This window comes from Paramisgurnus dabryanus, chromosome 21 (assembly GCF_030506205.2).
Source record: "Paramisgurnus dabryanus chromosome 21, PD_genome_1.1, whole genome shotgun sequence".
Taxonomy (NCBI): domain Eukaryota; kingdom Metazoa; phylum Chordata; class Actinopteri; order Cypriniformes; family Cobitidae; genus Paramisgurnus; species Paramisgurnus dabryanus.
Genome location: NC_133357.1, coordinates 13,931,999 through 13,951,218, shown reverse-complemented (window position 1 = coordinate 13,951,218; position 19,220 = coordinate 13,931,999). Strand labels below are relative to the sequence as shown.

Below are 19,220 nucleotides of genomic sequence, written 5' to 3'. Positions count from 1 at the left end.
ATTATTAAGTCTCATATTAGCATTTATTATGTGTTGACTATACTTTATGTATTTTAGAATTTATTGTACAGTGCATTCATGCGCTGCCCCATAAGTCTTCTGCTGGACGTCCATTACTATATAAACCATTTTTGTCCGTTTTTACAAATTAGGGCCCGGTTAAAACGATTTCCTGTGGTAACTGTCAGCATGTCAGAGATGCTTTCAAAATTGCTACCCAGAACATTCCTGTCAGTGGTCACATTTGAATAACTGGCATGCAAGGAGTCTTTACTCAAGGTTATGCAAGTGACCCCATCATTCATGAGCTCTTCGATGTGCATGAAAACACTGATTAACAAAAATCAATGACTATATCAGAAATGCAAGGCTGAATGAGAACATTATCCAGAAGTTATAATTCACTCCTCAGATGGGACAGAGATGGTGTGGGAGAACTGAACAGTGAATGTAAGAGCAGTTGTATTAATGCATGAATGTGGGAGGACTGATTCATGCACTTATTTCAGGCCATAATAGAACTGGTGGATTCTCTGCAACAGTCTGGTCTCTTTATATTCATCCAAATTAATCGCTGGACCCAACACTCACTTTCCCTAAAATGGACCTGAATGTGTCAAATACAACAACATGAGCCAAGCAAAACCATGAGCTTTGGCCGTAGTCCGTTTTCAGCTTGGGCCCACTCACCACCCACGCCTGAATCAGCGTAACAGTCACCCTCACCCTGCATTCCATGAAGCCGGTGCTAATATGGACATTAAATCGGTGTTTAGTATCACATGCCAAAATTGTGATCTAACAGTAAGGAAATGCCTTGAGACGCACGTTTATATCCCGGACCAAGATCTTAAAGGAGTGGCAGAGTAAAAGACGGTCAGTAATGGCCTGCATTCTCATTCTCGTTACATGTACTTTCTAGGCTAATGGCTCATCCGTCCAGATGTTTCAAAGGGGTTGGAGGAGGTGGGACGAGCAAGACGTGAACCTCAGCCCCGCCTCCTTCAGTCAGACCACTTCAACATTTCCAGAAAGTAGGAAAACTTTTAGATCTGGCTAAATGAAAGTCAATTGCAACTATTTTTTTAAATTCTACAAAAGTTAATCTCAAACCAATTCAATAAGAAGACCATAAACAAAAAAAAATCTTTTTTTGGGCTATGCTTAGTGTTCAAATATCATGCATTTGTTTACAACAGTTATCGTACCTTCCACTATAATAAAAATACCCACATCCCTTGGGCACAAAATCCTGTCTAGACAAGATAACGGTAAAAGTTCATCTAAGGTTTACAGAGATTGACTTGGCTTATTTTTTGTGGTCCTAACTAAACCTATTATCAGAGCTCTGCAGAGACGATTCGGCCACAACTGAGAGATTGTAAATGACACTGTGTCTTTAATGGGCTCATTGAGGCGATGTCACACAGGTCAAATGTGCACAGAAAACAAAGTACACCTCGAAACTCTGACAATACTGCTTATTACATGAAGATGGATTTTTGAAGTTACATAAACTATGTTTTAGCAACAAGAGTTTTTATAGTTGATGTGCACTCCCTCGTGAATTACTAAATTCACTGGCAATGCTGACATCGCGGGTACGTGTGTCGCATTTCTGGGGCGATACATTTGTTTCAACCTGCTTGTTACTTTAAAACGCGTGGGATGCAATATCCTCTTCTCACCGCATGGTTGTATTATTTTTTTACTAAATACTACAATAAATACATGAAGAAGAACCACTGGAAGCGTTTGATATTTTAAGCTTTCAGTCCTGAGGTGTTTTTAGTTTACAGCAACTGTTTGAAAATTTGTGTCACTTTCCGGTCGGTGTGCTTCCGCTAGACTCGGGGCACAAATGAAAAGTAAGGTTGACAAAATATATATCTTTTATCTTGGTACTGATGAAATTTCATCGAAACCTAGGAAGAAGATATTTAAATAAATCGAGGAAATTTGGTAGTCACGTTTGTGGTGGTAGATTAGCGAACATCCTGTCAGAACTAATTCCAACTAAATGGGCCATATCAACTAAAACAGTAAATGTTCATGATTTCATTTTAGAGAACTAACACAATTCTACCATCTGTAAAAATTTCATACAAATATCTGCTGAAATGAATAATTTACAAGCAAAAACATGTGAATAAGCAGCTTTTTCGTCACACATCTTCCATTGACATCCATATATAACTTTTCCCTCTGATTTCTAATAATAAAAATATCATAACTTTCTCATTCCTCAACGAATTTTTACAATCCAGGTATCTTTGTAAATGGGAATGTCTGATCTGTCTAGTCATTTGATAAAATTTGAGCTTTGGGGTTTTCTTTATTTTGTCATCATACCTACTAAATAATGAAATTCACCAAAGGTTTTAAACTTTCATATGCACTAATTTGACCAACATCAGAATCCCATTCTGATCTGTACAATTCAAAATATGGGTCATGTGAGCCCTACTAAAAAAGGACTGCTGCATAATTTACGCAGATGTCACAGAAAACTATAACCCATCCAGTTGGCTCTGTAGGCAGCATTTCTTTAGCTAAAAGCCTGAAAAAATTTACAGACCCCAAATGAATGTGTCTTAACAGCTATTAAACAATCAGATAAGTTAACCAATTACAGCCACACAATAACGTGTAGGTGTTTCGATTCAAATCACAGCTATTCAAACTAATAGAGAACATTCTATTGCTTCCACTGTTATCTTGTCTTCTATTGTTCAGGTCAGGAACTTCCTATGTCATAGACATCAGAGGTATGAACTGATCTGGAAAAAGCAGCACTGTAAAGAACAGGGGGCACACATGCAGATATCAGACTCCTTTGATCTCTGCTGGATAGTTTTAGAAACTGATCCACCACACTCATTACATGATACGAGCATTCTGGAAATCAGACCAATTAGATAACAACGTGTACGTCATGCAAAACAAATTTGAAACGAATTGACTAAATCCTCCTCCGAAGGGGATCACAAACCGCTAGCAGATGATGTGCCTATCTTAAAAGGACCGCTAAGATTGCGGGAATATCGAGCAAGTCTACTGAATGCAAATCGACCTGTGGCGAGCGCGGCTTTGCCTCTAGCAGGCCGTTTCAATGTGCACATACTGTAACAATTCCACTCCATTCCATTTGACAGTCGTTTAAAATTTAAAAACGACTCCCGCGAACATCTCTGGCCTATTGGCGCTATTACGAAATAACTCCGACGTCTGTATTTACTACACATTTAAAAACGCACTTGTGGGGGATTTGAGGCCAAATGCTGATAGTGACAGTATTACTGATAAGCTGAACGTTTCATAATAATGAATTAACAGTGGCATGCACGGGGATAGCAATGAATACGATCAGGCGCGATTACATTTCTATCCAACCGTGCAAAAATCATTATTTGCTGAAATATACATGTTGGGTGTCGAAAGCAGCAATGCATTTATTCGCAGCGTAGCCTGGCCACTATTACCAGGCCATGTCGGAAAACTTTGCAGCCTGTCTCCTAAATGCATGCATGCATGCATGGACAAAATAGCACGTTTAATCGCGGTTACTTACCTTCAAGGGCTGCGGTTGGATCTACAACCTCCACTGTAAGGAAAAATCCAAGGTAGAGCAATCCCAAAGCCAGCATGTTTGCATTGCAAGATGGCATTGCCTATGAAAATATCGCAATTGTTCACGTAAAGGCTGCGCTGCTGGATTCAAACGCCTCATCCAAACCTCACAATTGTCCGCCGTGCTCTGTTGTTTATTGCGCCCTCCAAAACGCTATCCGACACGCTAGCGAATGTAGCCGAGCAGACAATATATGAAAAACGCAGACTGTATGATATATTATATCATGTATATTAAAAGGCTTTTTTTCAGCCTAGATAGGCGACATGTTGTGCAATTGCACGATCATGTATATTGCTCACTAAATAACAGCATGCGACCAGAGGTTTGTAATGTCTTTAAAAATGCCCTAAAATCAAAGCGGTCTTTAATTAATTCCCTCAGAAAAAAAAACGTGATTATTAAAAATGATCGCCGGTTTACGGTCCTCGGTGCAATCGTTTACTGTCCCTAAAAAAAATAAAAAGCTTCTCCCTTCTGTGCCCCACCGCTTCTGATGCTGGTGGTTACAATTTGAGTGAGGGGAAAAGTGGAGACTCTACAGCGGCTTGTTACATGACGTCACCCACCTCTACAAGGGAGTCTGAACGCGGCACGGGTCTTTTGCGCATGCGCGACTCAGCTTATGGTCGCCAATAGATTTTCCCTTTATTCGGTGGAAACCGGACCACGGTGCAGCCATTTTGGCTCTCCCTTCATGGCTCATTTATGAATTTTCATTGATTTTCTAGCATGTATGAAGATTTCAGAGTATTTTTCTGATTTAAATAGTAATGTTAAATTGCTGGGTAATAAATAAATTACTTTTACGACTGTAAATATAGTAATACATAATAATAAATATTAAAACCACATTTTATTCATTATTATTATTATTATTATTATTATTACTACAGCAACAGCAATTTATAAACTGTGTAGATGCTAGAAATATCTCTCACAAGCTGAATATTGGTATTTTCTTAGATGTGTAAGGAATTGAGAAACCGCTAAATTAACAAGTTAATCATTTTTATTCATAGTCAGGGATATATTGAATTATTTTTATTTTTACTTTGTTATTTATTTGTTACTATTAAAAAATGTGGCTTATTGTTATTTTGCTTTTATAACTGAAATTTATAACAACTGTACAGTTATTTCTCATGGCAATAAAGTACAATAATCGAAAATGTATTACATAGAGAGATCGTGTGGTTATGTCTTTGTTCATTTTTCGTAGTCTTTTGTCTCTTCTCTTTACAAATGACATAGACCCATCTAGCGTTGAATAAGGGTCATTACATTGAGTGGAGTTGGCAGTTGTTCAAGCAATGTTCTCAATTACTATGTTTACCAGTGTATATCAATAAACACTTAATCAAAATGGCATTTATTATGGGTTCAGACAACACAAATGTGTAGAAATTGAGGATATTTTATTTAAAACTCTTGCCATTACTGTTAATGTTTCTTTGTTTTCAAAAGGATATTTACTGCAAGTTACAATCTGAGTCAAATAAACAATCTCTAGACAGACAATTAGAAATGTAGAATAAAAACCCATAAAGAATAAATGCGAGAACCTTTATTCTTATTTTGCTCTTGTTCAAGGACATTTAGAGTACGTCTGTTTTTATTTTGTCCAGAGGATGGCAGTATATACAAATCTGTTTACTCTTTCAGCAAAGGCCACTTTAGGAAAAGCACACATTTACTAAATCTCAGTTAGACAGCATAGTTGCTGAAATGTTTACAGCTCCCACCCAATCATGTGATATTTCATTATATGTATCCAGCTGAATTTTATGCTGAATCTTAAACAAAAATGATGCATGCGTATCGCTTAGACTTTTGTCATTGTTTTATCTAGATTGCATACAGGGTCCCAGGGGGCCAAAGTAATCATGTTACTATTTGGGTGAAGTCCATTTCAATATTCGGATAGATCATATGATCATGTCATTTAAGAGATACGTTGGTAATTCCTTGTAAAATCACCCCTTTTAAAAAAATATATTTTTCTTTCTTGATATAGTGGTTATAAAGACACAATGTATCTTTAAGTTTGGTTTAAAAATCACAAAATTACTAGACTCGTTCAGTGCCTGTTTTTATTATGGAAGCGAAACCCCAAAATTGTTTTAAATGATTAAAAAATACTAGTCGACTGAAAAACACTTTGACATCTGCAACCCATATAGAGACCTAAAGACAAGAGATGCAGTCACTATGTGATGCGGTATTGAAATATTGCTGTCTTTTGGGAAGATGTGCAGCCTGCAGATGTTGTGGATGGGGAGCAGCATTCCAGCTACAGTATGCGGAGCATCCGTGAGTAGCATAGCAGAGATGTCTGGCCGTTCACGTGCCCCAACATGTATCAACCCTTATTCTCCATGCCTCACTGAGGGAAAGGCTTGGGGGTGGTGATAAAGCTCATTGTACATTGGGATATAAATCCATCTAAACAAGCTATTCGTCTGACACAGCATGACAAGCATGCATGCTTAATGACCTCCTCTCCCCTAGGCATCTGTGACAGTCTGTGCATTTAACTGTTTGATATACACAAGATCTGACCGCCAATTTGGGTGAAGCGGGTTTTTTTCCTAAGTTGCGTGTGAGCCGTTTAGATTTGTCTTGATTTTTCAAGCCATGTGTTTCTGGGTATAATTAGACATTGAACGAATACAGAAAGAACAAAGTTTTTTTTATTGCGCTTTCTGGACCTTGATAGCGCCATCCGCTTACAACATATGAAAGAAAGCATCACATCCTGCTAAACTTTTCTTAGAAGCAACACAAGGGTGAAAGAATTTCGGAGGGGGAGTTGACCATGCCTTTAAACACATCCCCTTTGAACAGTGGTGAAGTTAAGAAAGCCATGTGTGTGGTGTCCTGTAAGGCCTAACATGTTGTGTGGGGGTTGATTTGAGACAGTGCCAGCGTAAACAGTCCCAGACCACATGTTCTCTCAGGGCAAAGCGGCTGGCCACTCTCCAAGCACATCTGCACACAATCCCCATCCATAGTGCGGGAGACTAAGCCGGGTACAATTGGGGGGAAGGAGTGGAACGGTCTGTTTTCCCAGACTTAACCAACCTGCTGCAGACAGTCAAAAGTACAGGAGACAAATTTACAAAAGATCCACATAATGACCTGTTGAATCGAACTACTCCCATGTAACTTGCTTATGAAGTTTTTTGTGTGCATGTCTGGGTTTACTATGGTGTAGCTTCTAGCAAGAACCTGAAGATGTGATACCAGTAAAAGTTTATACTGCACTGCTGTGCGCGTATCATTCCTTTCCCTGTGAGCATCACCCAAACGTGCAATGAATAATTGCCAGCAACTAGGTATTTTCTTTTTCTGCATACGTGTGAACGTCGGGTAAATTACATCACAGTTTGGACCGTGGGATGTCTGCAAGGCCAATATTACTCTTCTGGCCCTCAGCCTTGAGCAAAGACGGATAGTTGCATAAATCAAGCTTGTGGATCTCCCTCTGCACTGCAGATGTCACCAAGCTCAGCCTGTGTTTGCATTGGCTAATGGTGATACCGAAGGCATATGTCAAATATTCTGACGCAGTGAGCTGCCGTGTTTATCCCAGTGGCCAAAAACCACTCACCCCTGAGGTACAACCTGAACATACGCGACCTAGAGGAAACAATACATGTCATGTTCAAATAGGTATTTCCTTCAGATGAAAGCATCCTAAATTGAAGGTAAGGAAGTGAGTCGAGTTTCCACAGGGCGGTAATTACCGCGTTGACAACACCTGAAGAATTCAAGGTATGCACAAGACCAAAGATACACCCCACCCCCATCAAAACCTCAACTTCAACCTCCTGCTAACTACGGTGGCATCTTAGGCCAGTTTTTAGTGTTTTGATAAGATTTATACTAATTCGCTCTATGGATGTGGAAAAAGCTTTTTAAAAATGTGGATGATTTAATATATTCATATGATAATAAGCAGTTGAAGGGTCTTCCTGATTTTAGATTTGCATAGTGGAAATCCAAACTGTTTATTTTCTTGTGTACATATTGATTTGTAAATCATGAGCTCACCGACCTTGGTTTGTCTTGGAAAGCTAACAGGCCGAAAGACTCATACTGTTCTCTTTCATTCTTTATTACCTGATCTGAAATGTTGATATATCCAGTTGGACTGCTGGACTAAACTGAAAAATACCCCTAGTAAATCACACTAAACGCATAAAATTCTTTATGAAACCCAATATACTATAAGACCTTTATATATATATACATAAAACATAAAACTGCCTCTTAACTCGATCAACACTGTAGGAATGTTGTGTGTTTAGCTTATTTCTAAACATAAACATGTGAAATGCCAGAGAACTGTAGACAGAACAAGAGTGGAGGCGAAAGATTTCATCTGCATCAACACATCAGCAGCGGCCAAGACAAGATGTCTGAGTTTCAACCAACTATCCACCCACCCACATTAGGCACTCATCTGACTTCAGATGGACTCTTTGCCTGTTGCTGTGATTCTGGGAGAGATGAGTTAATGGTCTATGTCTCTGTGTGCTGTGGGCTGACTCATGATCTAAAGTGTTTTTAGGGTTTGATGGCCCCTTTTGCCTACTTCAAACCAGTTGTAGTGCAGCCCACTCATTGCTTTCACTTGCTACGGCTTTTACAGAGTGTTATAATATGGTATTAAATATGAAAGTAAATTGTTATGAATGAGAATCAGCTTTTTATTCTCAAGGATTTTTTCTTGGTTACAGGAGCTTCCCTTCTCAGTATTACAGAGCTAACAAAAGCAAATTGAAAAGGTAAAACTTGACAGTAAAGTTGCATTTGTTAACATCATAGACAGCACTGATACGTCTGTAAGATGTCTGCTAAAGATCTGGAGGTCTGGATTACATCTGCTGTGTAAAACCATCTGATAGACGTCTTAGAAAAGCAGTATTACATACATTCTAAATCTAAAACATCTTACAGACATCTACTAATTGTCTATATGACATCTGTCAGGAAACGTCTCAAAGACATTACTGATGTACAAACACACACACACAAAAAAAATTAGGTAACATGAACTAAGCAAGATTTTAGCATTTATTATTCTTTGATAAATTTTGATGATTTTGTAAATAGTAGAGATTATTATAATTAAACGTGTTGAAATTAACATAAAATTAATATAAGATTAATACATTCTGTAGAAGTATTATTTATTGTTCGCTTATATTATTTAATACTTACCAATAAAGTAAAATATATATATTCTCAATAAACATATGTACACAATAGACAAGAAATATGTATAAACAAGCACAGATACAAATGTCTTAAATACAACACATGTGTGTGTTTGTGTGTGCGTGCGTGAGCGCGCGCGTGCGTGCGTGTAAACCTTCTATCTACAAACCTTCAAGTCTATTTTTGTAAACATCTTTGTAGACTATGCTCATTGTTGGCACATAAGAAAAAGTGTTAAATCTTTTCAAATTTTATATCAATTTGAATAAAAGTAAACTCACAAGAAAAAGCTGTATGGTTTAGTATACCTTATTATTTACTAACTACTTACTTAAACGAGTCCTGTAGACTACTGCATTATACTATAGTAATTACAACATTTTGTAGCGAATTGATAAACCGTAGTAAACTTTAATATTTATTATGTTAAAGTTCAAACACACTATACATTCTATGACTTTTACAAAAGTTTACTATAGTAAATAATACAGTATTTTTCTAGTTGAAATGAATAATGTAAAGGCATTATCATGTAAATGAAAACAGAAAGCGATTACTAATGCTGTATACTCTTCATGAGTGTTAATTAACAGCAGTTGTGTGTGTGTGTCTGTGTGTTTTTGTGTGTGTGTGCGTGTGTGTGTGTGGTTATAGGGACTCAATCTCTTCCCCAGACTCCAGGCTGACGTCAGCTGACTGTTTTGGCTGTACTGGGCGCTCCGGACACAGCGCTGCTGCTGCTGTTGTAAAAATGCTGCTCTCCGTGCCGCCAAGGACAGGATTCAACCCATATAACAGCTATACCAGCAAAACCAGTAAAAAGGTAAGGCGATGTATATATGCCGATACGTCAGCTGTGGAAAAATCTCATTTATCTCGCTTATCTCTCTTGTCTGTGTATTTGCACGAGCTGCAGTGTCCTTGAAAGTGGAACCTAGCTTGGAAAGATTAAACGGGATCATTGCGCGATCGTGCCGGATAATGTACGGCTTCAGAGTAAGCAGCTAAAGTGAACACGTATTTAAAAAGTCGCTATCTTAATAATGATTTATTAACTCTATAAGCTGCGTGAGAAGTCACTGTACTGAACTTGCGATCTGAAGGGATCACGGATACTTGCGATTTGTAGGGACGCGATGTCTGTGGAGTCGTTGTAACAAATCGGCGAAGATGACTAGTTATTTGGATCCTCGTAAATGTTTTGGGAATTAAAGAAATTGAGTTTAACCAAGTTTTTACGTTGAGTCAATGGCCCCACCCCTACAAATCTTACTACGATGACGGGAAACATTAAGGTTTCGAATTGACTGTGCGGATGATGAGAGATATGCTACGTTTTTCTTTAGGACACAATATCAGTGCTAGTGCTTGTATGAGCCATGTGTTTTCAACGAGATAAAAGTCAAAATAAGATGTGATCGCTTTTTAGAGGGTTCATTTTGGTTTTTATGTGACGCTGTTTTTGCGCTTATTTGACATTTGTCCGAAATATTTTAGGTAACGTTAGCCTACTTAAAAAAATAAAACTGTCATTGAATGTTTACAAAAACTACACAGTTACGTTTAATATTAAGTGTGAAAAATACTGTAGTATACCTTATATTTACTATAACACTCATGAAAAAAACGCTTTCTGTTTTTTTTATCAAATCATAAAGCATTAACACTATTCATTCCCACATTGTTCATTACTAGTTTACTACAGTAAAATACCTAGATACTATAGTGTTTTTGATTGTTTTCTTTGTAAATATTAACATATACTACAGCATTTGCTACAGTTTATCAATTTACTATAGTTAAAACTAGAGTACTGTAGTATACATTAACAAAGTCTAGTAATTATTACTGGATTATTCAACAGTAAACTATAATATAATGCAGTTTTACTGTAGTAAGCACTAAAATGTAGTTAATGTACTAGAGTATTTTTTTCATGTGGGAATGCAGGTCACACTACATGCAAATGGGCAACAACAACATATGCATATTCATTACCTACACACATTACACGTTAGATTTATATGTGATGGCTGACATGCAGATAATGATGTATAATGATTTGGCTGAGGTGATTAAAGGCATTTGACGAATGTCATGCACTTAAAGTCATCGACCATACAGCATAAAGATTGTGGGGGAAGAGAAAGAACTGTGCTTGCCTTGCAGATTTATACAAAACAGTCTTTATCATCTGACATCTTCAATGTCCCGACTAGGTCATCATCATAGATTATGCGATAAAATTGTAAGAACGAATTCGAGTTAAAAAAATTGCTCGAATGATGTTTTTGCCAGAGAAAATAGATGAATGGAAAGTTACACTGGCATTGTTTTAACATCCTGTTTGATTAATTCTTTACTCATCATTTAGAAGTCTGTGACCGGGTCCAGCTTGGCTCTCTAAGTGTTACTTTATCTGATCTTCACACCCATGCTCGCAACAGAGTCCAAGAACAGCGCATATATACAAGCGGTTGTCAGAACTCATTTTGGTTTAGCCTTTGAGTTTATATACTAGATACAAATAAGAAATATAGCTATTGAGTTCCACAATGTGGAATGTGTTTAACCCTATTGTGTTAGACCTCATTGTGCAACAATGTACTGTGGAAATGTGTGTGTATACATGGGACCACCAAGTCTTATTAGAAGTTGGCAGGGAAATTTATTGTAGCAATGCATTCTTCAACACACAAAGGTATTCACTTCTTTAAACAGATTTTTAGGGGACAAGGGAGACATAATCGTTCATTCTGTTAAAATAACAGATTACATCAAAACCTTGTTCACATTACAATCTCAGATAAAATGGTGCAAAAGCATTATGGTACATAATATAGGACATTTTTAAAGAGTACTGTCTCAGTGACAGGTTTTGTACCTTTTCTCTGAGTGTATAATAATGTTATTATTTTTGTAGTTTAGTGTATAGTTTTCGTTCATTTTTAATGTCACATATTCAAAATCTTTTTACAAAAACAGGGTGGCTTTTGTTATCAGAGCTCCCTTATAATGAATGAAAATCTATAAGCAACCCAATCTCACAGAAATTTGTGCTATAGTCACGAAATGTTTAATTAATGTATTCGTGGTAAATTTCTCGAAACAGTTACATGACTTTCTGTACAACCTGATCTCACGAATTTCCGTGGGATAGTCACAAAATTCTTTGCTAATTTTTCGGTGACATTCTCACGTATCTCCGCATTTTTCCATGGCCCTACCACAGACTTTCTTTTCGGTGGCCCTACCACAGACTTTCTTTTCGGTGGCCCTACCACTGACTTTTTTCCGTGGCATTCTCACGGATTGGTTACTCAACTGTTTTGTCTTATTTTTTTACCATTTTTGCTTTGTTTTAGGGTTAGATTTACATAAAATGACATCCTTACCCAAACCCAACTCTAACCCCAACGGAAGGCGACAATTGTTATATAAAGTTTAGAAAATATAAAGGAATAAATCAGAAAAAATAGGTATTAACCAATACTTAAAGTGACATACTAACGCAAACACCAAATCTAACCCTAAACCGAAGGGACAATGGCTTGAAAATAGGAAAAAGCAGTTGAGTAACCAATCCATGAGAATGCCACAGAAAAGAAAGTCTGTGATAATGCCACGGAAAAATGAGCAAAAAATTCTGTGACTATCCACAGAAATTTTTGAGATCATGTTATTCTGTATCGTGTCATTTTATATTTTGTTTTCTCATTGTTTTGTCCCAATTTTTTTTACTATTGTCGCTTGGCGTTAGGGTTAGAATCACTTTCTGCGATATCCAAACCCCAACTCTAACCCCAACTCCAGGCGAGAATAGTTTTAAAAGCGTACGAAAAACATGTAGAAACCAATGCATAAAATTACATCCTAACGCAAACCCTGAATCTAACCCCAAGCGACAATGATTTAAAAATAGGAATAACAATGAGAAAACAAAATATAAAATTACACAAAACAGAAAGTTTCTAGAAATTTTTGCTCTGTGCCACGAAAAAGACATTCATGCTTCCAGGGGCACGGAAAACGGTGGAAAAGCGTGTCAATAAATAGCACGGATAAATTAGTAAAAAAATTTGTGACTAAAACACGACTTGTCGTGAGATAGGGTAGCTATAAGAGAGATGACTAAGTTACTTAGTACTAAGTTAGTACTTTCAACTTTACTGTTAAAATGAATGAACAAAGTATAGGTTGAATAACAATGCACACTGAGCTTTGCTCCAGAAAATTTCGACTGACTAACAGAAGTGTCAGCCGCTGAGCAGGCAGGTGTCCAGACCCATGGTGCATCCTTTCTCAATAACTCTCACAGTGGGGACATGGTTGCTGATCGCTGGGGTAGGAAGTGTAGGTAGCAGGTTAGAAAGCCGAGCTGGGCGGGTGGGCTCCACGTTTGAGTGGATTCGGCCCTCGGCCCCTCAGGCGTCAGACAGAGCCCCACAAACTTGGTGGAAGAGGAATACAGTTGTCATCATTTTATCTGAGGCTGCCAGGACATTGCCGTAGAACGTAGATAGTGTGCCTTGTGATACAGTGCTCATAAAAGTGGCACAGGTCATGTTTACCTGCTGATAGCGACTTAATGACCCAGCTCATTGGATATGATTAGAGGCTAGTAGCCAAAAGCCTGTAGGTGACCCAAATGCTTGTTGGCACCAATGCAAAATGAAGAAAGACACGTCTGTGGACAATAACATGTCCATCACGATTTGAGGAAAGAGTCCAAAAAAGCATAACATGCTGCTTTGAAGCCTACTTTACAGATTTATGCAAGCACAGAATATCATGAGTGGGTAAACCAGTAGGTTTTCCTGTGACACTGCAGTTCTCACAGTGTGGGCTAAGGTGAAGATAAACCAACTAGCTGTGCGTGTGAGTTTAAAGGCCTGTGTTCACACAGAAATGAAACAGAAACATTAAACAAATCGCAGGAGAAATGTCTGATCAAACACACAGTGAAACAACGTGTACTTAAATGCATTTGAGAATACAACTTTTACATGCAAGATAAATAAGATATTGGTTTTGGTTTAAACTGCTGGGTCCATTTAAACACTATTTTGAGAGTCTGTGTTAAAATCAGGTGAAAATGTCCAGATTTTTGGGGGGTTGTGAAAGTGTTCACCCACTGGCCTTTAATTTTCTCCAGAAGTGCCCCAAACGTAGGCTTGTTAAGCCCTGTGGGTCTGATAGGCATTGCTGCACTGACTCAACTGCTGTCAACTCTGACAGGATGAAATCTGTCGCAAAAAAACACACGGTGGGGAGGCAAAATATTGAAAGTAATTTTACACAGTATGAATATTTTTGACGCTGTCCGGGAAATCCAGTGTCATAATCTAAATATGAGATTAGTTGATTTTACATTGACTTCCATCTTTGACATGACCTTACTCAGTCAATACTAAAGATATCAAGGTTATATCTTCACAGAATGTTCTTTACATTATACAAGATGATTTTATGAAGAAAACAATCAATCACAAAAAAAGACTTTAGCTGGGTTTTCACATTTGTTAGCTCATTATAGCAACCCAGTATCACAAAATTACGTACCTATAGTCAGCGTGACACTGACACAGTTTCTCGCCTTTTTGCGTGAACATGTCACGCATTCTGTTTATGTGTCACTGTCACGTATTTGTTACTCAACAGTTTTGTCCTATTGTCGCTTCGGTTTAGGGTTAGATTTACATAAAATTACATCCTTACCCAAACCCAACTCTAACCCTAACGCCAGGCGACAATGGTTTAAAAATCATAAAATATGAAAAATAAATCATGAAATAAAGGTTACCAATACTTAAAGTGACATCCTAACGCAAACACCAAATCTTACCCTAAACCGAAGCATCAATGGTTACAAAACAGTTGAGTAACAAATACTTGACAGTGACACGTAACGTACGTGCGTGACATGTTCACGCAAAAAGGCGGAAAACCATGTCACGCTTAAGACTCACAAATGTATGTGACTATAGGTACATAATTTTGTGATACATGGTTGCATTACAGTGTGGCTTTTGGAGAATTGGCTTTTTCTGTGCTATACCTACGTACAGCAAACTGTAGACTTAAAATGGAAACATGGTAAATTTTATGCAGATTGTGTGGTTGTATGCAAATGCTTTCAACTCTGTAGAATATATGTTGAAGATTCCTGGAAACAGAAAAACTGATATGTTTAGGATCGTCTCTCAAAAGATAGATCAGTTGAACACTGCTGAAAGCTATAAAGCCATAGTTTTGAAAACCAAGCAGCCTCCTTCCCACAATCTTGGCATGCAGATTGCTCACATAAATGACCTGGAATTCCTGGAATTCCCATTTCAAACAGTGTGTACGGATCTTGGTTTTCTGGCTGTTTTATTTCTGCTAAAAAGTTTTATCCTGACAATGTTTTAAGCCAAAAGGTTTTTGAAATACAGACAATAAGGTTTTAGTTAGTGCTTGACAAAATATAATACTGATTTGTGAGTGAAGCTTGGAAAAGGGTTGAGGACTCTGGGAAACTGAGGGAATTTCGTATGCTGCCCCTCCCCTTTAAATCAAATGAACCATGTTTGGGTAACTAACTACATGTTTCCCAAGAATCACTATATATATGATTAAGAAACAGGCTCTATGCACTTCTCAGTTCACTTCAACAACTGTTATATAGAAGAAAGTTATAGCTGAATGGAAATCTTTAGTTGTCCCCCTTTATTCATTACACATCAAAGTTATCTAACGCGTTAAAATTCCCCCCAAAAAATCCAAATTCAGCTCCCATCTGTAAATAATATACATAATCCTGCTCCAATCTTTTTCTGTAGCTTAGTTGGTAGATCATTGCTTTAGCAGCGTAGTGTATAAGGTAATGGGTTTGATCACCAGTGAACACACATACTGATAAAACATATACCTTGTAATGTACTGTTACTTACGTTGGATAAAGTGTCTGCCGGATGTAAATGTAAACTAATGCAATTGGTGAACTAAACCAAAAAGACCCACAGTTTGCTTTTTACTAATGCATATTACTTAAATGTGTTTTACCATTAAAAAATACATTGTATATTACCATAACTGGCATGTTAAATCCACTAAGTTATTTGCACCTTGATGCATAAAACTGCAGTGTGTGGCAGTGGGTGGTTACATTTCCATATTTTACTGCAAACCCAAATAACACCAAAATATAATGTCTTACGAAGCTGGGAGTGACAGACAGAAAATGTATTTTCAGTCACAGTCACACCTGGTACCATCCCTGTAGATGCAGATCCCCTGCTAACCTTTCAGAGCTGCTTTCTGCCTCCTGTGACCTCTATTTCTGTGAGCGAGAGCTCCTGGCCTTCCCCAGAGTCTGCCCCGGTGTCACCGCATCGGAGTAATCAGCAGAGATGCAAACCCAGCCACGCTCTCATTACCACACTGCGCATATCTATGGAAATGAAGAGGGAGCCTATAGCCGCTTTCACCGCAGTGCTGTCCTCGAGTGTAAATAGGGAAGAACCGGCTGATTTCATTATGAGCAGGTTTGCGGATATCGATTAGTTGTTGACAAGAATTTGTTCTGCATTCATGGATTGAACCCAACCTGAAGTAAACAGAGTAGTCGCACCAAAAGGAAACATGTGGGAATGGCCGTGATGCATGAATCACTGTCAGCATGGTTGTGGATTCACAGGAATGTCTCTGTGTAATATATCACATGCTTTGGATGAACACGACTTAAAGCGTGCTTGAGCGGGAAAGGCTTTTGTATACAGTCTATATGGGTCAAATAAGTATTCAAAGCACTCACATGCGGTTTAAACAAGCGTGAAACGCATAGATAGCATTTTTACTTGGAATCTGACAATAAAAATACACTTTCATTCAATAAAACAATGTCCCTGGTACAATGAAAAAAAAATTTGAGTAAGTTTTATATGGAATTTTAAGCAATTGCCATTTTTTTTAAGTAAGTTTTATATGGAATTTAAAGCAATTGCCATTTTTTAAGTAAGTTCTATATAGAATTTTAAGCAATTGGCATTTTTTAAGTAGGCTCTATATGAAATTTTAAGCAATTGCCATTTTTTAAGTAAGTTTTATATGGAATTTTAAGCAATTGCCATTTTTTTTAAGTAAGTTTTATATGGAATTTAAAGCAATTGCCATTTTTTAAGTAAGTTCTATATAGAATTTTAAGCAATTGGCATTTTTTAAGTAGGCTCTATATGAAATTTTAAGCAATTGCCATTTTTTAAGTAAGTTCTATATAGAATTTTAAGCAATTGGCATTTTTTAAGTAGGCTCTATATGAAATTTTATGCAATTGCCATTTTTTAAGTAAGTTTTATATGGAATTTTAAGCAATTGCCATTTTTTAAGTAAGTTCTATATAGAATTTTAAGCAATTGGCATTTTTTAAGTAGGCTCTATATGAAATTTTAAGCAATTGCCATTTTTTAAGTAAGTTCTATATAGAATTTTAAGCAATTGGCATTTTTTAAGTAGGCTCTATATGAAATTTTATGCAATTGCCATTTTTTAAGTAAGTTTTATATGGAATTTAAAGCAATTGCCATTTTTTAAGTAAGTTCTATATAGAATTTTAAGCAATTGGCATTTTTTAAGTAGGCTCTATATGAAATTTTAAGCAATTGCCATTTTTTAAGTAAGTTCTATATAGAATTTTAAGCAATTGGCATTTTTTAAGTAGGCTCTATATGAAATTTTATGCAATTGCCATTTTTTAAGTAAGTTTTATATGGAATTTTAAGCAATTGCCATTTTTTAAGTAAGTTCTATATAGAATTTTAAGCAATTGCCATTTTTTAAGTAGGTTCTATATGAAATTTTAAGCAATTGCCATTTTTTAAGTAAGTTTTGTATGGAATTTAAAGCAATTGCCATTTTTTAAGTAAGTTCTATATAGAATTTTAAGCAATTGCCATTTTTTAAGAAAGTTTTATATGGAATTTTAAGCAATTGCCATTTTTTAAGTAAGTTTTATATGGAATTTTAAGCAATTGTCATTTTTTTAAGTAAGTTTTATATGGAATTTTAAGCAATTGTCATTTTTTAAGTAAGTTCTATATGAAATTTTAAGCAATTGCCATTTTTTAAGTAAGTTTTATATGGAATTTTAAGCAATTGCCATTTTTTAAGTAAGTTTTATATGGAATTTGAAGCAATTGTCATTTTTTAAGTAGATTTTTTAAAGAATTTTATTTTGGAAAAATGATGCATTATATTTTGAAGAAAACACAGCCTATTATTTTTAGTCCACTGCCTAGTTAGTTATATTCACTAAAATAATTCAAGTAGTTTCAACCAATCAAAATTATTAATTTAATTTCAATATAATTTAGTTGAATTTACTAAATAATGTGTTAATTTAGAATTATTCACATTTTTGTGTTATTTTTACTAAATGAATTTAAAACTTATTTTATTTAGTTAAATTTACTAATCCACAAAATAATTTTTTTACAGTGTAGTGGACAAATGTGACCCGCCTGGACCACAAAAACAGATATAAGTCGCATATGTATATTTGTAGCAATAGCTAACAATACATTGTGTTGGTCAAAATGATCAATTTTAGTATGCCAAAATAAAGTTAATTTGTAAATTTCCTATCGTAAATATATCAAAAATGTATTTATCATAGTAATACATGTTGCTAAGGATTTCATTTGAATAACTTTAAAGGTGATTTTCTCAATATTTAGATATATTTATTTTTTATTTATTTTGGCTGGTTTTGTGGTCCAGGATCACAAATAATGACAAAAGCAACCTGAAGTGGGAAACATGCCTATATTAGGTTACTTAGATTTTGTACAATGTGAATCAAACTATGCCCCTAACCATACCCCTAATCCCAATGTTATAGGCAAAAGGTAAAAAATCCGATGCAGGGTCAAAAAGTTATGAACCCAACCCAACCCCTTGGATTGTAATTTAACCTAGGCATAGTTTTGGCATGGCTTTGACTTAGAAGAGCATTACATTAACAATGTACTGTCATGTGTTAGATCCCAAAGATCACAAATACTGATAAAATGTATAGTATTTTAGATAAAAGTGTCTGCCAAATACATAAATGTAAATGAATATCCTGTTTAAATCAGAAATACACAGTAAAATGGGTTGTGAATGTAGTTTTGTAATATGGCACACTGAATTTGCAATGTGGGTTACAAAATGTGCACAGATTCTGCATGAAAAAATGCCTCCAAATGTTGTTATGCCCAAAGCCTGGGGCTTTTCTCCTCCTGAGAGCTTCTGTTAGCTTTCTAATGAACTCCTCATCAGTCAGAGAGGCAGGCAAGGATGAAGTATTTCATTAGTCAAGCCAGTGAAATCACATCTCGGAGAG

The 19,220-nt window shown here is 36.4% G+C and overlaps 2 protein-coding genes across 3 annotated transcripts in view; one reads left to right on the top strand and one right to left on the bottom strand.

Annotated features, from left to right (window-relative positions):
• The window catches only part of lrp1ab (low density lipoprotein receptor-related protein 1Ab), a 116,491-nt gene extending 112,344 nt beyond the window's left edge, over positions 1-4,147 (bottom strand). The window contains exon 1 of the mRNA XM_073813038.1: positions 3,572-4,147. Coding sequence (XP_073669139.1) covers positions 3,572-3,668 — 97 coding nt within the window. The 5' untranslated portion in view covers positions 3,669-4,147. The remainder of the gene's footprint in view (positions 1-3,571) is intronic.
• Positions 4,148-9,516: 5,369 nt separating this feature from the next.
• rbms2b (RNA binding motif, single stranded interacting protein 2b) overlaps positions 9,517-19,220 on the top strand; it is a 40,049-nt gene continuing 30,345 nt past the window's right edge. For both annotated transcript variants that reach the window (XM_065285722.2, XM_065285723.2), the window contains exon 1: positions 9,517-9,680. In XM_065285722.2, coding sequence (XP_065141794.1) covers positions 9,609-9,680 — 72 coding nt within the window. In that variant the 5' untranslated portion in view covers positions 9,517-9,608. The remainder of the gene's footprint in view (positions 9,681-19,220) is intronic.